The sequence below is a fragment of the Dromaius novaehollandiae genome, chromosome 9, assembly GCF_036370855.1.
Source record: "Dromaius novaehollandiae isolate bDroNov1 chromosome 9, bDroNov1.hap1, whole genome shotgun sequence".
Taxonomy (NCBI): domain Eukaryota; kingdom Metazoa; phylum Chordata; class Aves; order Casuariiformes; family Dromaiidae; genus Dromaius; species Dromaius novaehollandiae.
This window is the reverse complement of record NC_088106.1, coordinates 19480813-19504310: the sequence shown is the minus strand read 5'-3', so window position 1 is coordinate 19504310 and position 23498 is coordinate 19480813. Positions and strand designations below refer to the sequence as shown.

General features: G+C 39.8%; 2 protein-coding genes across 7 annotated transcripts in view; one reads left to right on the top strand and one right to left on the bottom strand.

The window, feature by feature from the left end:
* The window catches only part of TRIP12 (thyroid hormone receptor interactor 12), an 83052-nt gene extending 70125 nt beyond the window's left edge, over nucleotides 1-12927 (bottom strand). For all 5 annotated transcript variants that reach the window (XM_064516870.1, XM_064516871.1, XM_064516872.1 and 2 more), the window contains exon 1: nucleotides 12420-12927. The gene's annotated coding sequence lies outside the window, so the exon portion shown is untranslated. The remainder of the gene's footprint in view (nucleotides 1-12419) is intronic.
* A 52-nt stretch (nucleotides 12928-12979) lies between these two features.
* The window catches only part of FBXO36 (F-box protein 36), a 30031-nt gene continuing 19512 nt past the window's right edge, over nucleotides 12980-23498 (top strand). The window contains exon 1 of one of the 2 annotated variants that reach the window (XM_026109770.2): nucleotides 12980-13145. In XM_026109770.2, the coding sequence (XP_025965555.2) occupies nucleotides 13023-13145 (123 nt within the window). In that variant the 5' untranslated portion in view covers nucleotides 12980-13022. The remainder of the gene's footprint in view (nucleotides 13146-23498) is intronic. The other variant, XR_010390507.1, reaches the window with a different exon arrangement.

Sequence of the window (23498 nt, the reverse complement as noted above, 5' to 3'; positions counted from 1 at the left end):
ATTAGAAAGTGCAGGGATACAGTACAATTCAAAGTTTCAGTCTAATGCCTATGCAGGCCATTCTGATGTTAGAATTCAGCATATCAGACTTCAGGAGTTGCACAGATGCAGCCATTTATATTTTGACCAAGTTATATAGACAATTTAAAACCTGACACTTTGAGGTATCACCAGCCCTCATCTATAAAAGCTTTCAGATTCTGCCGAAACAACCTGAAATTAGATCAGTTTCTCCTCTGTTCTCCCACTACAAATATTTTTGGGGATACACTCCTACTCTAACACTCTAAACAGAATATCACCCATCCTATAGGAGCCAGAAGGAAGGCAGTGATGCTAGGATAAAATCGTGTTCCAACCTATGCAGGTACAAAGAACAAAGCAACTTATCTGATAACCAGTCACAAATACATATTTTACAAATTCTCCTACCTCAAAGTTGGGCAACTAACCCCCCTCCTTTGCAAAAAAACAATCATACAGCAAATACACACTGAGGTAAGGTCCAACTCTAGTTTGCTGCCATAACCTAGAATATCATTAGTAAGTAACAAACTATCTTGATTTTGGATATACCTTGACTAAATTTAGATATTTAAATCACTATATTCTACTTTAGGTTGAGCTTCTGCTTCTAGCTACCACAGGTAAATATGCAAGCGTAGATGCCTGGACTTCAACTACTCACTTTACCCTCTCTTTATTGTCAATGGAAAAAACAGATTCTTCTATAGTGCACGTTTTGAATAGGTCATACAATGTACATAAATCAAGGACAGAGGCCTATCTGTTCAAACTCAGCTATGTCTCAGACAAGCTATCTGAGAAACAGGAGAAATACAGCAGTTTACACCCTTTCTACTTGTCACACTCAATGATGTTACAGAGGAGGATTAATAAGTCAGACTGAAAACTCTGGATCCTTGAATTCCCAGGCCTTCACTGTTCAAAGCTTAAGTATGCTGACTTAATATCTTTAGGACACCTTCCCTTAGGGAATTAAGTGTATGAGATCCCTGCATGAGCTAGCAGCTTTGATAGTATAGCTATACCATTTATGACAACATGGATGGAGTCAGTGGTGCAAAAACTGCCTATATAACAAAGGCTTAAACATTCTTTTGATCTTTGTTTTTCTCTTCCTCTTAACTATGTCTTAGCTGCCAACAAGGTATTTTAATACCACAACTATTTAAGAAAAAGGCTATTACCAACAATATTTCTAGGAATAGGCCCTCTCCTCTTCTGAGCAATTCATATTTAGTACTAACTCTTTCATACACCTTCCACAAGACAGCCTATCCTCCTTCACTATGTTAGTAGTGCCATGAAATCATATTTGGTTACTCTATGAAGTGTTTAGATAGCCATTCTCACTGAACAAGGGTTTAGCAAAAGAGTGTAAATACTCTTTGGTAAGGACTATTAAACTACAGCTTTCCACCTTTGCCAGTTTCAAAGCAGTCTGTGGCACAGCAGGCAAACTACAGCAAGCAACAACACTGTTGTCTACAGTAGTTCTGTCTTTCAGACATAGCTGGAGTTAAAATATTCACATGCAGCTACTGTGGTTGGAGGTCCAGTGCTGAGAAAGCCAGTTGGAAGTAGAAGTTTCTGAAAGCTATGGGTGCTAAAGCATTTGTAATACTTGAAGGCAGGCAGTAATCTTAAATTTGCTACAGAACAAAATGCAGAAGTTTTAATTCAATAATCACATGACATCAGCAGAATCCTAAAGCGAAAGATTTTTTTTTGAAGGTAGAACTCGGGATGCTTGATACTGACTAATGCCGGGCTAACAGAAGAGAGGTCATCCATTATTTTATTTCTGTTCTGTTGAATTCAAAACTATTTAAACAAGCAATTGCTGTTAAGTAGCACACAAACAGAATACATCATTGCCCAAGTTTAGCGGGAAGTATGTGTAATGATGAACAGACTATTATCCATAGAAGGAAACTATGAAGAAAGATGAAAGCTTTATTGTTATGGCCTTATTTCAACATAACTAGGCAGGTGATACAGTTATCTCAAAGTCAGAGCTGTTCCCTTGAAACTTTCATTTTTTTCCCAAAACCATCATAGCTTACAAGTTTCCTACTCCCTCCTCCCCCTTAAATAATTATGTATCATACAAATACAAAACAGTAAATCATTCTAATGAAAAGCTTGCAATGCAATGAAGTACAATTATACAAAACAACTAGCAATCTTATTTCTGGGTAATAAAACCAGTGATATTTGCTCTAAGCCAGGACCTTGTCAGTTGAAACAACTGTTAGTGACTGCATGTGCCAGTGACTTGGGGGATGAGGGAGGGGGAGAACAATGCTTTGGTGCATTGAGTAACTGAGAATACTCCCGTGCCACGGTACAAAGTATTCATTGGGAATGCCATCTCCTGTCACAGCTGGCTTTAGTCAAGAGAGATCAGTTCCAGTTGAAATTCCTGCAGAATGCTCTTACAGGAGGTGACTAATAAAGCCTGTCTTATTTCGCCTGGCAACATGAAGGTTAAATGCTTTCTCTAAGTTCCAAGGGTAAGACACCAACAAGAAAAGAAAGCTACTTAAAATAAGAGGTTAGCATTGATAAAGTGAGCAGGTTTAAAAAAAATTATGAAAAACATTCAAGCTGGAAATTAATGATCCTAAAATCCAAGAAATGACAGGCTGAAAGTCTTCCAAGAGGACTGAAAATAAACAAAGGGAGGGGGGTTAAAAAAAAAGGGGGGGGGGGGGGACTGAAAAGCACAACCACATATACTTTACTGCTTTTCAGGTGGTTGCAAATAAGTTACAGATGTAGGTGATGTACCAACAGTATTTCGACCCATGACGTCTCTTACTAAGCTTATTCCTACACAGTAGTACTTGATCACCCTTCTTACAGGCATGTAACTGACAAATATTAAGTTCTGTTGCTCTACTAAGCTAACCAATGGTGAGATGAGACAATTCATTTGGGATTGAGACACTCAGGTACAAGAAGCACTCCAGGGCCTCTGTTTCCAGAAGCTAGTTTCCTCACACTGAAGATCTCTTTGCTAAGGAAGTAACTGGAACACCACACATTATCAAATCATCCATTGTTTCTCAGAGGATAAAAGAAAGCACGGATGACACCGCAAAGAAGCAAACGTATACCGTCTGCAGTTTGTGATGAGTTTTCCTTACCCTGTCCCCATGGTACTATTGCATGTGGTGCAGGGGCTAAGGGAAGAAAACTTGTCCCAACCTTCTGCTGGGGAAAAAAAAGGGGGGGGGGGGAGGAAGGGGGGAAACCACACTCTCCTCACAGCAGGTTGTTGCAGTAAGCAGTGACTTTTTTTTTTTTTTTTAATCCTAAAAGTAAAAGCTTTGGATAGGGTCAACCTCTGCAGAGGTTGTTTATCCAGCTTGATCCTTCTGTTGCTGTGTCACTCAGTGCCCATATGTTCAGGTTTGATATCTCCCAACTGGGGAAACAGGGGGAGGGGAACAGAAGAGCGCCAGAAGTCTATACATTCAGCAAACCAAAGCAGCTACTCAATTTTTTGGCAAGAGCTCCACACAGAACTAGCAGAAAATAAACACAGCAGCACTATGCAAAAGTAACAAAGATTTTGTAATCAAGTTATTCACAAACATACAAGACAACCAATATCCAAGAAGGGGTTACAGAACAAAGAAAGATGAAAAAAGTTAATTCTGCTGTCAGATCAATTAACATTATCACCCATTATCTAGTTTTTGATTTCCCATCTCCCTGAGCTGACTTTTCAAATAGCATGACATAACTTTTTGTTGAAGGCCAATACGCAAAAACAAAAATCTGTGAGGAAGAAACCATTTCTTGGTTCAAGGGAAACACTTTTAGACAAAGACAACCACAAAAGACGCATTAAGCAATTCTGTGATGCGCAGCAACCCACTTAGCTTACTTCTGATTTCAGGTTTTTAAAACACTCCAGTATCACTAAAACAAAATTAAAAACTGATTGCATTAATAATACAAGTGGAATCTAATAGGATTTCCAATAATTTCAAGTGGCCATGAAACACAGCAACAAGCAAACAGATACCACAGATAAAGGAAACACTAGTTTAGGACAGTCTGACTGCTAAGAACAGGTCTACAGGATGGATAAAGTGGTTCTGGTGACATTACAAATACTACCAGCAGGCAGTATACTTTGAGTTTAGATCTCATCTGCCTGAAACTGACAGAAATCCAGACTTCACCTGACTATGTAAAGAATTTTGAAAAATAGGTGGTGTAGGTACTTTTTTTTACCCACTGGGGTCAGTTACCTAGTAGAAATCTACTTTATTTAAAACTACAAGAATAGTTTTAACAGCTTTTGGCTAGATTTGTCACAGGGGAAAAAGCCTTATGCACCCAGAGAATACACTTTACTCTGGGCAATCTCTGGAAGCAATTAAGTGTAGCAACAAGTGTTTGTTATTTCAAAAGTAACAGATTGAGATTACTGTGCTCATCACTTCTTTTAAGTAGTCTCATAGCCTACATAAAGTTTTGACTTTACATTAATTTAAAATGTTCTTTCAAAAATTAACTCATTACTAAACTTCTATTTACCTCAGGTTTCCAAATACACAGCTCTTGGATTCTAGCTTACTTGAATTCATCTGCATACAGCACAGCTGAGCCAGAACCTTCAGTGCCCCTCTGTCCAGGCTCCAGCTCAGTTTCAATAGCACTTCAAGAACCTCTATGCTATAGAAAAGATCATCCTGGCTACTCTGACCATACTGTTTGAGTACTGAAACATTAGTGAAAGGCATTTAAGCAGTGCTGTTACTTTACATATTAAATTCCACAAAATTCACTTTCCTCTTCCCAGTTACCCTGTGGAAGCTAAGCCCTATTATCTCTCAAGAAAATACTAAAAATCTTAAGTTTATACAACTGCAGTTTTCTTACAAAGTTTCTTCCAATTCAAGATACAAACTGCTGATGAAAGTTTTGAGCTTGAGTCTTCTTGTTAAGAGCCTAGAATAAAACACAGCTAACAGCTACATCCAGTTGTGCATCTACAAATACTTCAGATAAGTGAGAAATTGGGCGTATGCAGCAATATTATATCACCTTAGAAGCTGTCATATAAGAAACCTAAAAAAAAAAAGTAAAAGTAAAAGAAAAAGCATACTAGCTATCTTCTTTCTGGCAAGGAAATATATTTACTTTTCTGCCAAGCTTCTTGTAACAGAACCAAGGAAAAGAAACTAACTTTTTAAACTCATATCCATAATCTTAAGACACAATGCAAGTCTTCATTCTTACTGCTATAGTTTTATTGTAGAAGCTAACTAAAACAGGATATTCCTAGAGTAAGATAGGGTGACACACATCACTACAGAAAAACACACATGCATAAAATAGATGGTAGCTGTTCTTTCAAGTATGACTCCCCCTCCCTTCCCCCCAGTCCTGGCTTAAAGCTTTCCAAAGTTTTGCAGCTTCCATCAATTTCTTTAAATGAGATTCAGTTGATAAGGTGTCCTCTCCAGGAGTGTTCTACTTAACTTCAAATCAAGTTGCATTCTAATGTAGACTGCTGGTATTTGTGCCCTTTCCATTACTTGACTGAGTTGATTCATTTTGCTTACTGGTGTTAAAGAACAGAAATCTAGCTACCTCGCTATGCAGCTTCTCTTCAGGTGCTATTCACTGAAGCTTTTTCACAGGGATTATGACTGTCTGCATGCTCTCATTCAAGCTGGTGATTTTTTTTATGATGGATGAGTTCACCTAGCTCCTATACCTGAAAGTACTGCAATTTCAAAACAAGTGAAGTTTTAATAAGAAAATACAGTTCCCACTCAGTAGCTTGATTATAACAGACACACTATATCCTAAAAATAAAGAGGAAGAGAACACTTACTCTGTAAGGCTGAGTTCCAAGCTTGCACTCAGCATACTGCATATTAACATGCACCTTAAGTGACTTTCTTCATTAGTTCTCTTCTGTAGATGCATATAACCACATTTCACCTGTGTTCAGAAGGTATATTTACACACATACCCTTTCATAAGGCCAGGGATGGACTCTTTATACTGAATAAGCTAAATAGATAAAGGATTTGACATTAGAAGACAGAGTATTAGTAACATGGATAAGATGCCATCTTCTAGCCCCAATGTTAACTGTGTCTTATTGCATTATTTTGTCAAAAAATAGACTTCCACCACAGACTCATTTTCTACAGAGGTATGATGTAAAGGGAGGTATCCTTACTAAATTAAGAGTTAGAATAAGCATCTGTTCTTTTTGCTAGCATCAAGAATATTTAATGCAAGTCCATTAATTGTGTATGTTTAATTTTTAGTCTGCCAACACTAGGGTTACTATGGTATTATGGTTTAATTAATCCTTGCCTTCTGTTTGTTCTCTCAACATAAGACTTATTGTTCCTAAAAGTCTGTATTCTCAACTTAAAAGATTCTGCATAAGCATGCATTTGTTTTGATTTCTACATTTATTCACCTGTGCTCAGCCTTTCTTTACATTTAGGCAGTCTTAGACTAACGGATGAGGTACAAAACTGTCTTCAAGTGCATAAAACCCCATGGCACAGAGATCTTTTCTCATATCCAGAGCGGATAAAACAAGCCATAACAAGCTTACAGTGAAGCAAGGAAGACACAGGTTTGACATGGAGATAGAAGAGGGAGAACAAAAAAGCATATGCCTTTTTAAAGTAAAGATAGCAAAGACTAGACCTAGTTGCCTTGGAGCATAACTATGTATTAGATGACCTATGAAGGTTTGTCCCAAGGCCTATTTTTCTAATTGATTTACTTATAATTTCATTGCTTTTTAGGGATAGTTCTTAAAAATTCTTCATTACAGTTACTGCTCTGTATTAACAATGAGTGATATCAAGCATGTTTCAAAAAGCATTGAATTCACAATAGTCATCAGCCGCAAATCTGAAGGAACTGCATGTTGCTAGTATTAAGAGCCTAGTGGCTGTCTCATGACTAGACTGCCTTCTGAAAGTTTTCCAACACCTCTGCCCCCAAACCGTGCATGCACATCAGAACATGAGGAATGTGTTTATATCCTCTCATTTCCACCTTTACAAAAGGCTAGTAAATAGCTGCCCTTCTGTACACTAAGTTTACTTATTTGGATACTATGCAATAAAATAATAATTTTAAGTAACGAGTTATTTTGAAAGCAGAATGCACATGAAATACATCTTGCCTTTCAAAGAGGGGGGAAAAAAAGTGCAGCTTTCTTGTTCAACAAGTATCAGGGACCTCAGCTTCCATTTTGAAATGCCAAATTGCTCTCTACAACTCAAGGTTCACATTCCAGCAGATGACTCAGACCCTTTCATACATTTTAAGATCAATTCTTTGCAGTTCATCATGCACACAGCTTTGTGGTGGACACCTTAAAAAAAAAAAAAAAAAAAAGCAATCCAACCCATTCAGAAAGCATTAAGAAACTTGTGATATTTTTTTTAAGAGAGCACTGTAGTGCCACACATTACGAAATCCATCTAATTCCCTCTCCCTATCCACCTTGGTGGGGTTTTTCATTTTGTTTTCATTTTTTCTCCCTCCCTTTGCTTTTTTATCACCCAAGCAGATAGAGCTATATTATCAGCTCAGTGATCAATGAAAAACTATTTATATTATTTATTCAAGAGGAAGAGTCAGGTGGAGAGCTGGATCAAATGACCTCCAGAGGTCCTTTCCACACTAAATTATTTTATGAATCAGGACAAGAGGTTTGGTTTAGGACCAAACAAAGGAAACTATGGCTTGAACATCACTGTTAGTACCTCTCATAAAGTCCAGTATTAGGTCACTACAATTAATACTTTCTTGATATACACTCCACTTTTCCAGTTTTTCCTTACAGAAGCCTTTACTTCAAAAGCAGACAACCTATTGTTCTCATACACTGCAACTTTCAGCCATACTTGTACTGACTATGTTTGTGAGTCAAGTAAGACTGGCAACAGCCAGTAGATTGCAAGACAAGCCTTATTATAGACAGTGAGAGTAAACAGATTGGTTATGTGTGCTAGAGCCCTGGCTGCCAGACAGATTTAAAGGAGACTATGATTGCATATGTACAGAGTTAGATTCTACCAACTTGATGAGAAAAAGCACATCATATGACAGGATGAGGACAACTGTCCCTCAAAACTAACCTTTGCACTAAAGCAACCACCGTAAGTGTCTAAAAGCATCCAGTGGAGAAGCTAATCGACTTAATCCTTCACACTGACTGTACACTTCATATCATGTATAACTAGAAAATTTCTATTTACAGAAGATTGCTGAATTCATGTTTTAAATTTAGCCATCTTGCTAAAAAAAAAAAAAAAGCTATGTACAAGCATTTTATCACGAACAGATGCTTGATCACCAGTGAGAAGTGTAAAGATAGTTTTGCTACTTAAGAAACACAGTATTTCATGTAAATGAGAAAAATTATCAGGAGGAAAAAAAGAGAAAGTGAATGTGACTTTGTTTGCCAGTTACCAGACACATTTGCTCGATTAAAATATCACTATGAAAAACCTCAGCAAATTGATTTACATACTGCAATAAACCTGCCATGATACTATTTGTAGATTAATATTTTAAGAGCAAACTTAAGTTTACAGTAAATATTACAGAAGTAGGGGAAAAAAACAACAAAAAAACATATCCCAAAGGTAATCTGTTACCCTACTCTGAATTTCCCAAGAAATTCAGAAGTACCACTACCTTTACTGACTGTACTGAAGTGGGACAGTGATAGCTTGATTAAAAGAGCTTCCACTACCAAGAATTTGCCATGGAGTCCACAAAGTGCCTTACAAGAAGCACTACTAATTTCACAGGTGAGGAACAGTACACAGGTCTTCCAATAGACTGATGAAGACCCCAGAAACACCCTGGGTCTAAGTTCTTGACCACTGTATAGTACAACACACTGTACAACTTTGGGATTTATTTACATATTGTCACAATAGTCTATAGTCTCAGCGTAACAGAAGACAGACCCATGATCAGAAGTGTTCTACACAATGCTTACTAATTAGAGAGATAGAAGATGTAGCACAGCCTATAAATACAGAGCTAACACATGATAGTTCTGAGATTCATTTACACTGCAAATTAAATCACAACATGTAGGATAGTCAGACAATAACATTCCTAGTCATGCTTCAGCTTCATTGCTTAGAAACAAAAGGAATTTTAGTCAGATTATTTTATTGCATTGTCTCAAAGTAAATAATTGTACTTATCAGTGATATAAGGACTTATATGAACATACTTTATGGCTTCATTCATGAAACTAAAGTCATTTGTGTGAGGTTTTAGCTAAAGTGCTATAGTAGGAATGCAGGGCCTCTGTAATTCCTCTCCTCCTGCCAATAGTTTTGGGTCTTAACTTCAGAATGATTTTATGAATGACTTTTCACTCCAAGTTTTTCTTCTAGAACATTTGCATTCAGGGTTTGAAGACAAACAGTCAAAATGCAATATGCAAAGAAATACAAAAAATGAACTTGTGCCTGGTTCCTTACTGAAAATGGTACAGTTCTGTTTATTCATTTACTGGAAAGGTACAGGTTGTTTCCCTAATAGACACTTGAGCCAGGAGAACTTTTGCAAGACATCAGAAGGCTCCGTTTTCATAAGCTCTTACTCAACAGGTCAGCACTCTTACTGAAGTAGATCTGCTATATTAATAAGTAGTAATGCCACATTGAGGATGACCTACAATTTTTTATTTTCTACTAACAGCTAAAACCTATTTAGACTCCTACATACAAGCCACCTGGAGACTGGAGAACATGCAGTCTTGAGAAAGTTGTCAATACAACTTTGCTACTTCCAATTTTTCATATAGACCCTAAGAGTGAAGCAATCAGACAACTTAGATTTCTAGCACAACAAAAGGAAATGTTGAACAATCAATATTAAAAAAAATCCTTCCATTTTAAGATCATAACTCGTGTATATGCAACTGAGCTATTCACAGTCAGCTATGTTTTTAGGAATGTAGAAGCAATTACACAAGCTGAAAACATGTAGGCTTCTGAAAGCTATTGATTAAAGATTATTACAGTATTATTTACAGATTTTTCACTCACTGGAACATTGATTTTAAACTACTTAGTTCAAATGCAACATTAAGTGTTAAAATATTAGCTGTGAAAAATTAAAATACTAGCTAATGTTTTCATAAATATTTAATTCCTAACAGTATTTATTAAAATAAGTTACCTAAAAATAAAATTACATGGTTATTTAAATCAATTTTTCTAATACTGCTTTCTGTTTCTTATGCTTCTGCATTTTTACTTTTAGCTTAATGAAAAACTTAAATACTCCATAAATCTGTTTGAACAGAATTCAAATACCAGGTCTGAGTGCACATTTAAAAAGAAAAAAAAAGAAAAAGAAAAAAAAGCATAATTAGAATCCTAGGACTTTTTCTTCCAAGGGGGGGGAGGAAGGGCACAAAGAGAGAACTGGAGAGAAAATATATCAGATTATTTAAAAAAATAAAATAAATCACAGCAATGCTTCCTAGTGTTTGAAGTCTTAAAAAAAGTATAGCCACAGCAGCAGTTTCACCAAGAAAAGCTCGTAAAATTAATTTAAACTTATGTAACTACAACTCCTCTTCCTTCGCATTATGAAGGATGGACTTCATATTTGTCAGATGATAACTATTCAACTCTTCTTTTTCTTTCACTCTTTAAAGCACTATGAAGCTCAATACTTATCATATACAATACATAAACTGTGGAAGTCATCCTGTTTGAATAAAGTTTTCTGTTATGGTGTCAGAACCTCTGAATCGATATTACTTCTACTGAACAAGACAGAGAGAAAGAAGACAGAACAGTCTTCTGGAGGAAAAAAAAACGCTGAATTGAAATGATTATTAAATTGCTACACATAATAAAACCACCCTGAAAACAAACTGAGCATACTCTAAAAATGTTTCCAAGCTGCATGCCAGACTCACGGAATAAATTCAGGCCAGTACCAAACGCTCAGTTCTTTCCCGTGTGTAAATGCGACACAATCAGGCCTCACATGCAGGCCTCTCTCTCCAATACAGGCAGGACCTTTGTTCGATACGTCGATGTTTTTCCCCCAAAGCCCTTGACATAACTTTCCATTCTTCTCCCTATTATTTTCCGGTTCACAGTCTAGACTTTCGGGCTCCCATTCGCCGAAAACCCCTGACTGTCGAGAAAGCCAGTGCACTAGGAAGGGCGGGGGAAGGGGGAACAATAAAAAAGTTGAACAGCAGGAAGACGGGCCTACAGGTCGGCCGAAAGCCCCGGCCTCGGTTTGCCCGCCGGCCCGGACGATCGCAGCGGTACCCGGGCAGAGCTCGGCGCCGGGGCCGGGGGCGCCGCGGGCTCCCAGCCCGGCCCTGCCGCCAGCCACCGGGGCCCGGGGGAAGGAGGAAGAGCGAGGCAGGAAAGGCAGAGCCCAGCGCCTGAGCAGCCTCCAAGTACGACGCATTATGCAAGCGAACGCGAGCACCGGGGAACTTGTTTCTCGGCAGAAAGCAACAAAAACAGCAGCCCGAAAACATTAACTGGGAAAATAATCCCCCTCCCGGGCAGTCGGCACTGTAACTCCAACCCTACGGGCACCTCCATTCCCTTCCCACCTTCTTCCTCCCTCCCCCCCCCACCAAAAAAAAAGAAAGCTTGTGAAATATGGACGCCGGCCGATTATTTAGCATTTTTATCGAGCCGTGGAGGAAGAAGAAAAGAGGAGCTGCTGTTTTTTCCTTTAAGATACTCGATAGCTCCTTAAAAAAAAGGGAAAGGAAGAAAAGAAAGAAAAAAGAGGCATTAGGGAAAAGGGGGCCAAGCAGAGTGGGAGAGGGAGACGACGGGGAAGGGCATACAAATCGGAACGGCAGTGTCAACACTGACACTGCCCTTTTGTATCAGCAACCACAAGGGCCCGGCGAGGGAGGGAGGGAGGGAGGAAAGGAGGGCCCGGCGAGGGCAGGCCGCGCTCCCAGCGCACACGCCGGGCCGCCCGGGCGAGGCGAGGCGCGGCGCAGCGGCCCGCCAGGCCCCGGGGCGGGGGGCGAGCGGCGCTGCCCCCGGAGAGGGCTCCGCCGCCCGCCTGGCCATTTTGTCGGCTCCATTTCCCCCGCCCGCCTCGCCCCTCTCCCCCGCCCCATCGCGCCCCCCCAGCCCTGCCGCCCCCCCCACTCACCAGCGCGGCGCTCCCCCCCCCCCCCCCACCCCAACAATGCCCCGGGATGGCGCCGCTCCCCTCCCCCTGCCCCGGGCCCGGGCCGCCGCGAAGGGCAGCTCGGCTAGCGTCGGGATGACACAACAGGCCCGGCCGCGGGCCGCCGCCGCGGGGCCCGGCGCCACGCCGCCCCCCCAGAGGGGTGAGGGAGCCCCAGGTACCTAGTTTGTCCCGATACGGCCTCCGCAGACGCTCCGTGCCTCCCCTCCACCCCCGGCAGCGGCCGCCTCTCTTCCCTTCAATTATCAGCTGAAGCCGCAGCACCGAGCAGCGCGCCGCCCGCCGCCTCCGCCGCCGAACCCCTTCCAGCGGCGCGGGGGGAGGCCGGGGGGACTACTTTCTCCCGGCGCCGGGGCTCCGCGGGGCCCGCGCGCCGCCCCCGGGCCGCACGGCGCCCGCTGCCCGGCCCGGCCCGCCGCTCCCCTCGCGGGCCCCCGCTGCGGCCGCGCGGTCGCCCTGCTCCCTGCGCTCGGCGGCGCCGGCGTTCGGCAGGCAGTATCCCTCCGCCGGGGTCGTCACCCCTGGGTCCGCGCGGGCCGGGGCTGGGGCCGGGATCGGGGCGGGCGGTGCGGGGCGCTCCGGGGCGCGCGGGGCTGGGCAGGGCTGGGCTGGGCTGGGCTGGGCAGGGCAGGGGCGGCGGGGGTAGAGCCGGCCCGGCGGCAGCGGCGCTGGTGGCGGCAGCGGCGTTAATCTCGGCCGCGCTCCTTTAAGAGGGGGCTGGGCTGCCGGTGACCCCGCGTGATATCCGCCTCTTCCTGGTTGCCATGGCCACCGCCCGCCGGCGTCCCAAAATGGCGTCGCTGCTGCGGGAGGAGCTGTTCGAGGCGCGCGGGCAGGCCCCGGCCCCCAGCAAGGACTTCTGCCAGCTGCTCGTCACCCGCCGCCAGGTGGGTGCCGCCGCCCGGGCCCTGCCCCGGCGCGCTGAGGGGCTGGAAGGGGGCTGCTGCTAGTGTCCTGGGCCGGTAGGAAGGGCTTCTGGGGAGGGTTTGAGGGGTGGAAAGAGAAAAGGTGCTTCCAAGCCGTGGCTTAGGAGCCTGGAGGAGAGAGGTTCCCACCTGCTGTTCTGTGACCTTAAACCAGAGTCTGCTGCTCAGAAATGCCTCGCGAGTCAGTAGTGTGGCGGCACCGAAGCCAAACAGGCCACCCCGAACACTTAAACAACACCGCAAAGCCCTCCGAAGGAAAAGCGAGTTTAGAAGCACTCGCAGAGTAGCAGGACTTAAAAAAAAGTTTAAAAGCTCATTCCAGGAAAACAAAATTAAACTGTCTCTCTGCAAAAAGAGACTGTGTCTGTTTTCCTTGTGTTATCTGAAGGTGTTTAGGTGTCCTGCCTTTTGCTGTGTGCAAGACTGGTTTTCAGGTGAGGGAAATAAACAGTGCTAAAAGTCCTGGGTGAGACCCCTGTGTTTTGAATACATTTTCTTTAAGTATACTGCAAAATATTCTGTAAAAAGATTTATCAGTACAAAACTAATTTAAAATTAACTTCCATTGAGGAATATCTGACAGTAAAGAAACAAGACTTGACAAATCTGAATATGAGTTTGTAAGAGTGAGAAATAAAAACTATAAAAGGCTTTTTTTTTTTATTATTTCAGCCTAATGTTGACTGGAATGACTTTGTATGTATAAGAGATGAAAACAGATTTTTTTTTTCTTCTTTTTTAGGCTGGACATAATGGGTTAGAAGTTGTGAATGTTTAAAAATTTTTTGAAATTGAGAATGATGTCTTAGAAGGAATGTCTTAAAGGAACAAAAAAACCTAAAATATTTTGAAATTAGGAAGAAGTTTTTGTTTTACTTTCTCTAAAAAAAGAAAAAAACATATTTTCTTCTGGTGATGTGGGAATTGTCAGGTCTGCAATTAAGAAAAGAAAGAGAGGGTGAGGGGGGCAAATTGAAGTTAAGTCCACTTAACTGTATTTTATATGCTCCTTCTTTTTGTCTCTTTGGTGCCATAAATTTCTTTTTAAATTTCCAGTGTCTGTAGAGGTTTCAGAAGGGGCCTAACAGGGGCCTGTTGGTTTCTTCCTCAAAAAGAATTTTTTTTGAGGTAGAACTTAAAAGGCAACCCAAGGGAGCTTTAAGCTCCGCAAAAAATGGAGAGAAACGCTGATGCTGCACAACAGCTGGGAAATATGCTTTTTCTCACCTGAAGCCCTGCAATGTGGGGCTAGTCCCATTGACCTCATAGGAATCATATTCATATCAACACTGCATTTGCTCATGGAATACGTTATCCAGTGTTATGGTTTGTTTATTAGCCGAGTGCAAAAATGAATATTAAAAATAAGACATGTTTCTTATTATCATCTTCAGTTTTGTTTTTTTCATGCAAGTTTCCTGTCAAACACTTAAGATATCTATTTTTGGTTTTGTTTTCAGCTGCCCAGATATAACCCTAAAAACAAACCAAAGTCAGTTATTATAAACCATGCAAAAAACTCTGTGAGTGGAGTAAGTTAAAATTATTCTGTAAATGTTTACTGCACAAAAGCATTACCATGAAGTTAGTGTAATTGAAAAATAATTGGTTTGGATGATTTGGGGAAAAAAATGGTTTTGATTTTATGATGGTAAGACTATTTAAATATGATGCAGTAAACATACCTATTGGAAGACAATATAATCCTTGTGTCTTGCAAAGCTTGCTTATCTGAGTCCAGCAAACTTCCTGATTCAAGAATACTTGAACTAACTATTTCTGAAAACAACTGAGTTTAGATAAATCTTTGCAACCTTAGCTGCTGTAGACCTAAAACTTAGGATGCTAGTTAGCCTTTCTGTAGGCTCAGGGGGTCTCCTGAGAAGAGGTCTGTGACAAAAATAGTAATTCATAGCATATGCATCAGTGAAGTGCCAAGTTATGTATCATGTAGAATATATCTGGCTGTACTGCAGTAGCATCTAGGAATCTCACTTGCTGCTTCACATTCTCAGTATGCTCTTCTGTAGTCTTCCAATAAATGATAGTCACTGCCTGAAAGACCTTACAGTCTAAGCCTCCAACCTTACACATAGTTATAAGAATTGTAAACTACACAACTTTGAATAGTCCCATTCTTCTAAAGCAATGGTTTCAAAACAGTCCATTGTCCATTTAAAAAGGGAGTTTGTAGCTGCATGGTGGATTTGTGTGAAGGCTCCCATATTTCTGAGTGTGTGTCCCTACTGTGAATGTCTATTTGGGCTCTGTATGAGCAGTAAATTCAACTCTTCCAGGATGAAAGTATTAATTTAATGGACATGTGTTATACAGTTACAGTGTGCATGTACGTGGGTCATGGACAGGATGTCCAGGTATCTATCTGTTGACTATAAAGTCATAGAATCGTAGAACTGGAAATCCTGTACAAATATAGAAGGTCTTCAAAATTTGTTAGAATAAAATATTCAGTTGGACAAGGAGGCCGTATCTGGGAAGAAACAGGTGTATAGCGGCATAACTGCAGCAGGCTTTTTTTTTTTTCAAGCAAGTCCTGTGAAATTCCTCTTTTTCACTGTAGCAAACTGACATCTTTTTTCCATCATGCAACCTGATATGTTGCAACCTGTATGGATGTCCTCCAGAAGGTATTTTTAAAGTCTGGCTACTGCCTCATAATCAGTACAGTAGGCCCAAGCTGCTAGATAGAGCAATCCCAATTAATTTGACTATGCAATAAGTTAGAAGAAAGGACACCTCTGAGGGTAGAGTTAGCCTCAGCAAACCTTTAAGTGGATGCTTAAGTGCAGAGCAACAGTCAAAGTGTAAAGAGGCAGAAGGAGTCCCTAGGGTATGGTACTGCATTCACACACATTTTCAGCTGTAAGCATGTGAATTATGTTGTTGCAAAAATACATCAGAACATATGTTTGTTTATTCCTCTCGATTTTATCAGTTGCAATAGCGTCAAGGTGTGCTTCAGCATGTTGAGCTCTCTAGTCTAGAAAAACCAGGACACCTGAAAGAAGAAAAGCAAGGCTGTTGCTCCTGCTGCCAGTAAAAGATATTGGAAACAGAAGTGGAGACTACTCAGAACTCTTAACTGATCAAATTAAAACAGTAGTTTGAAGAGAGAAAAGGAGGGGAGGAGGAAGCTAGAAATGCACCTACTGGTCTGTGTGGATGTATTTGTGGCCAAAGTGTCACCAGGCGTTTCTACAGACCCTCTTGGTAACTTCCTTTGTTTAGAATGAGAGAGTTCTTCCATCCCAGAGACAAATCCAACTACATTTCAGATATATAGCTGTTAGTCAGGACTTTCTAAATAAATGTATTCACTACTCACTAGCAAGTATGCACTTGAATGAGAAGTTAGGAAGGGAAGGTTACCAGCTGGTTTCTGCATAAGCTATGTTGGGGGAAGATTAAGGAGGAGTAGGGAGCCTTGTAACTCCTTGCAGATGACTTTTTTTAGAAGTAGACTACTGAGAAGTACAGGTGCATAAGTGAGTATTTGCAGTATACAGTTCAAACAGATGGACTGCGTAAAAGGAGAGATCTGTTGAACCACTGGCAAAAAGGATTTTTTCCATCAAATAGCTTTTTTAAGGTTGCAATTGTAACTTTACAAATGCTGGGAAACTATCCCACATATTCCTCCTGTGTGGGCACCCACCAATTTCACTGCAGGAATGTAAGATGGAAAGAGACCTATTAAATTATCTAGTCTGTCCCTGCTCTTTCATCCAGACACGTAATAGATCTTCCTAGCGCAGATGGTACTTGATGGGTTTCAAGGACAGCTAGGCTTTTTTGCCTCACTACTCCTTGTGGAACAACTGCTCCACATTACTACTTCTCTGATGGTTAGAAATGCAGTTATACCGACTGAGGCACAGCTCATATGTACGGATGTTTTTCATCTTAGACAGTGTTCTTCTCTTGTATTTAGCTAGCAATGTGTTTTTTTAATAATTATGTCCTTTCGATATTGTTTGTTTTGTCCAGCTAAACCAGCAATGTTTTTTTTGTTTTGTTTTTCAGCCTCTGCTTGTGAAGTGGACTCTTTCCTGGTCACTCTAGTGTCTTTTCTCTCCATTTCTTCCTATTAAAACTGCTTTTTCTGAACAATAGCGATGAGCTCTTGTGAGTGCGTTGGGCAAAGGCGTTGTTACCTCCGTATGTCTTCTGGAAAAATTCTATGTGATTTGAATATTAAGACTGTATTGAACTTTCTCTACCAAAATCACATTAGTGATTCTTGATCATCCTGTGGCCAATTATTATTCTAATATCTTTCTCTGCCAACTTCAAATTTATAAGGTTTTGGTTAATGACAGAAATTGCTGTTGCTAAATAAATGACCTTGCCATTCGTACTTCTCAATTTCATACCACTTCTTTCTCGAACATGCTGCTGCTATGCTAATATACAGGTGTCCCTTACAAAGAAGGGCACTGAAAAGAGACATGTCTTCATTTACTGATTCTTTGCTATGATTTGTATTATGTAAGAATATTGAGGGTTTTTTGTTTTTTTTTATTACAAAATTGCTTTGAGTTGTTATGGAGGAGAAGTCAGGTGTACGCGCCATGATAAATATACTTAAAAAGAACATGCTTGTCCATAAAATCCCTGTGTATATGAGGACTCTTGCTAGAATTGATGGGAGCAATGGATAGGATGTTTTGAGTGAGTGTGTATAAAATTATGTAGAATAGGAATATTTCCTGTCATGGAAGTGCCATCAAGAAGGGAGAGCTGTTTAGCATATGCCTTTCCATCTATCTTTCTTCATGCATGTTCTTCAATCACTCTTGAAATGTCAAATCAATTTTTGATATGCCAATTATAATTTGCCAAGGTTTGTTACAAACCAGAATAAGACTTTATTTGTCCGTATAAAACGGGCAATAAAACCTATAACTTCCAACATTAAACATGAGATGACTCAAGATAGCCACAAAAAACCTTCCAAATTAAAATTTCTTGTGAATTGTCTAATGGATGATAAATACAGGTTTTGAAAATTGCAAGATAGAGGAATCCAGATGGTAAGCTAGTGTAGAAAAGACCAGCCACTCATTTTGGTCAAACAAGGAACGGGTGAGGGGGGGGAAAGTCTGGTGCTTAATCTGCTTATAGGACAGGCTGATAACTAGAAAGATGAGGCTGATAACAAAAGGAACATAATGGGAAAATGATGTACGAAATGTATAATTAATACTAGCATCTGTCACCATTTAACAAATGCTGTACTAAGCAGAGGATCGTGTCATGTCAGTGGAATGTTTAGCTGCTTACCCATAAAAGAAATGCAACATATGTATACAAAAACAAATGTTCTATACAATATTTCATATATGATCTATTTGTACAACAATTGAAATAACTGCATTTTACTGAATATGTAACTGTAGATTTGTATATATGGTCAGAGATTAGCAGCTAGACTCTATATTTTTAACAAACACATACACTGACTATTTGCTCAACGAGCTGTCCTGTATATAACTAGGCAAACAGTTCTGATGACTGTTCTTGTTCTTTATCCATCACTGCTCCTATTGTTTATTGTTCACTTACATCTTAAATAGTTTTTTTTTAAATCAATATTCCAAGCACAGCATAATATTGTGGGAAAATATAGTTGTTTTCTAGCCCTTTTAGTTGTAAACAAAAATTCTGAACCTACAGCACTTACATCTCAGAAATCATTAAAAAATCTTTTTTGAATAAACAAACTAGTCAGATACCTTTAATTTTTTTTTAACTTCTTCTGTAAGTGCTCATCTCCATATGCTAGGGCACAATCTTTCTTCTCTTCCTTTCTTCCATCAACTATCCTGGCATTGCTAATAAAATTGTATGCAAATTTAGGAAACATTAATAAGTGCCTGATTACTGCTTATGGCCTGGTGGGATTTTCAGCAGTTTCAGGTTCTGTTGAACCTTCAAGGTCGTTCCTCCATTTTGAAAAATGGTGCTATATAGTTATCTAAATGTTCCCTTTACATCATGGGGCTTCTTTTTAAATCTTAATGATGACACTTGATATAGGAACTATTTGATTAGCAGAAGTTTCCATTTGAAGTGATCAAGGCAGAGGGATTGGAAAAATTTTAGGATACTACTGTAGTAATTTGAAATTAATTTCATGTTATGCAAAACAGTTTTTCACAAGATGGATCTTTACTTCAAATCAGATTTACGGGAGATAGAAGGATTTCTATGAAGCCAAGGAAGGAGTAGAAAACTTGAAGACTACAGAATAAAGACCTTTTTCAAAGTTGGGGTGTTTTATTTGCATTTGAAACCTGAAGGATGCCATGTCAGTTGTTGTCTGCTGGATCGATTCTATTCAAGTCTCTTATTTGACATTTCAAACAGAAAGCTCAGGACCTTAAAGAACAAAAAGAGCACACAAAATTCACTAGAGGGGTTTAAACAAACTAGTTTTGTTATGAACTATTTGTTTAGAGGATTTTACTTGCATAAAACTAGCAATTTTTTGTTATTGTCTTTCTTAAACCAGCACAGTTTAAAGTCATTTTGTACCAGCTCAGGAATTGCTCTGTTATGCTGAAAAAGTGTATCCGCAGAATAATTGAACACTTTCATGAGAATGATGTCATACAGTATTAAGTAATTATTGCCAGGAGGATGTCTACTAAGTCTAAAATACATAGAAAAATCTTATGTACTACTGTATCTGCTTCAGATAGCTAAGGAAACAGTGCAACTGCTTGGAAAATTGAATTTTTATTAAAATGATGCAATTAATTAATTAATGCAATTTATTTGGGGAAATAATACTCTGTTGGAAATATGTGAATTTTATTGTCAAGTGGTTTTGGCTAAAACCAAAATATTTTGGTTTATCAGTGTTGTTATGTTTTGTTAAAGTTTGGATGCCTGGTAGTATCTCTCACTTATTTCACAATGCACCACCTCTGGCTGTACACGGTTGCTAGATATCATCCATATAATTTGGGGAAGACTGGGGAAATCTTTGATCATGGTGCATTATTGAAGATGTAATCCAGCAGAAGCAGCCAATTGATATAGGAAAAATGGGGCATTTGACAACTGAAATGCAATTTCTTTGATGCGTTGCAGTAGCATTTACCTTTCCAGCTGAAATGTTTACGGTTCAGGGCTTTTTTATTGGTGGATCAAAGTTTTTTGCAGACGGCAGCTCTTAGAACAATAGAAGCTTTTTTTTTCCTTTCTTTCTTTCTTTTTTCTTCCCTGAAAACTCAATTCTCTCTAAATCTTTTACACAAACATTATTATTGAATATTTGACCCTGAGGAACGTTAATTTATGAACTATAAAGTGGAGATATAACTGATACTGAGTCCTCAAGTGCTCATCATATGGAGAGCTCGGTTGTTTGTAAGCCTGCCATAGTAGGTTGCATAGCCTTATCAAATTCCTTTTCAGCAGTGTTTGAGCCATTGTTTGAAAGTGCACTGCAATACTTATTCATATTGGTTTCACTTAAAAGATGTTAAAGATAATGGTAACACACAATTTACTAAAATTATATTATTTGCTATTACTTTGGCTTCTTGTATCACTGGAAGCCTAGAGACATTTTTTTTTCTTTGTATCTAGGATGATTTTTTTGTCCACTCCTAACTCATTTTTAGTATATGAACAGTAGTACCATACTGAATTGCAGTGTTGAATCTCCTGTTTTATTTCAAGTTTCCTGCTTGGCTTTAACATCTGTGGCTTCTTTCAAAGGTACCACACTTGATCTAGCTCTACATACCGAGAATGATTTTCAGGTCATGAAGGTATAATAGTTTAAGGTAAGCATTCACCGCTACCTTCTGCTTAATTAAGTAAAAGTTTCCTACTGTACCTGAGTGCCTGTCGTTTATGTACTCATTCTTGTCAATGCTTGTTCTTCCATAGAAGGATTTAGTTTTATTCTTTACTTGCATTATTTTGGGTAGTGCTTCACCTTTTTGTCTTGGAAACCTCAGGAGTAATTCTCCTTTTGTTTTTTGTGAAAATAACTTTTTCATCCTCTGTTAGCTTTATTAATTAAGAACACATTTTCCTTATTTCTTTTTCCATGTAAATAGAAGCATTGCTCATGAAAAGCCGTCAGATGCATTTACTTGCCTAGCTGTACCATATATTTATATTTTGTCCATTTGTCAAAAAAATCAATTAGATATATGCAGTAATGTGCTTAAGGAAGGGAAGAAAGAAAAAGCAGTAGTAGACAAAACTAGAAAAGGATCAGGATTTTATCATAGGCAATGTGCTAGGATATATAGGGTCTCATCTAAAGATGCACCAGGAGAATTTAAAAATTGTTTTTAAACAAGCTTGCTGAAATTCCTCTAAACTGCTGTGTGGAAACTTATTGTGATGATTTACGTTGGGAATAAATTTAAACTAGGCTTATTTCAGTTTAACATAGATTGATTTAAATTAAACCAAAGTAAAAGTGTCTGCAGTTCTTGGATGGGCTTCACGACATTAGATTAAAATTGCATAGTGTGTGCATCCAGGGCATATGTCATTTGTTGGGTGAAACCTGAATTGGGAATTATCTGGAGAAGTATAGTAACTGTAGAAGAAAGAGCACTAGGAGAAGTCAGTGCAGAGTAAAATGGTTAAAGTCATTTGTTTGTTTAAAAAACACCAGAAACCTGGGAGAGTGTGAAGCTGGAGTTCAAAATAACATAATAGGATGATAGCGAAGAGTGCAGTGAAAGGAGTGCCAACAGATGGGGTGTGCAGGCAGGAGAAGCGAAGAAGCTGGGGAGCATCAAAAGAACAGGAGACGTGTGTGACAGAAATGGTAATGTAGATTTTTAATACATATACATGTCAAACTATCATAGCAACTGCCACCGAAAGGATAAACTTCAGCGTGAATGAATCTGGCACCACAGCTGAACTGTGCAGTTTTTCCTTCCGGTGCAGTTTATCATGACTCCGAAACCTCAAGTAACAAATATGTTAACAGTTTCATAGAAAACAAGAAATTAAATTTGGACTAGACCAAAGTAGTGTTTGAAGAAACACAGAAAGAAGGGGGGGGAACTTTTCACAGAGCACAGTAACCTGTGCTGCTTGGCTGATAACTGATGGAGGGAAAAGGGTGTACCTGTCTGCACAACTTCTTCTGAGTAACTGGAGACTGGGTAGGAGTCACGTATAGAGAATGACTGCACAGCGCGAGGGATCCGTCAGCTTCCTGCCAGTCGGCTGATGGCGTTGAAGATGTACGTAGGCAGCAAGGGAACTTGGAAAAACGTGTTGAGAGTATCTGTGTATTGCTAAAATATATGATCAGATTTTGGGGACCACATAGATGGCTCTATTGTACCTTTGGGTGCAATAGATGTCTCGGAAATTAGAGTGAAAGATGTCAATGCTGAAAGTAAGCTGGCCATGTAAGAATATAGGAAAGCAGCTTTTGGCAGGCCTTAGGTTGCAGGCCTATATAATTCAGGATGGTAAGAGCTATCCAGGAAGGGAGTTGTGGGATAGTTGAACTAAGTCTCTAATAGAAAGGGTTGCCAGGGATATGCACACACACTGCTAGAGGAGGTGCAGCTTCCCTAGGAAAGAACTTTCTGTTGTAGTGATGTACTGCACTCCAGGATTTTTGTGTAGCAGGGGAGTCTGTATTCCCTTATTTGTTTTCTACCAAAAAAAAGGGCAAAAATTTAAAGCATACACCACACCTGAAACTGTAACAAAGAGATCTTGAAACTGAAGGAAGAAGGAGGAAACAAACTGCTTCAGATGAAACCTGTCAGTGTCTTATCCATCTAGGAAGGAATGTTATGTCTCACACGTAGCTAGCATCCTTTGTTCTGTTAAATAGTGGAATAATCTCTTTGCGGCAGTCTTATCTAGGTCTGCCTGTTTAATCATGTTAATAAATGGCAAGGATCATGCACATAATTGAAGACTCTGATCCTCCTGAGTAATTCTTTATTCCCTCTGATAGCGTTGCTTTCCTCTCCACACGCACCCCTCCCTTCAACATTGTCTCTCCTTGTCCTGTTCTTGCATTGTTTCCTCTGATCTGTATGCACAGGTCTGCATAAAGGCAGAAGTTAGCCTCCAAAGCACCTGCACTATAAGTGTCTGTGATAAAAATGTTTAGCTTTATTTTATTTTATTTTCTGCAAACTCTGGGAAAACAGATGAAGAAAGATCCTAATATAGGAATAAAGCATGTATGTAACTGAGAGGAAAAGCGGAGACCATGTTAAGGCAGCAGATTTTTTGCTGAAACTTAACTACTTTTGCATTCCCCAAAGGAAAAGACAA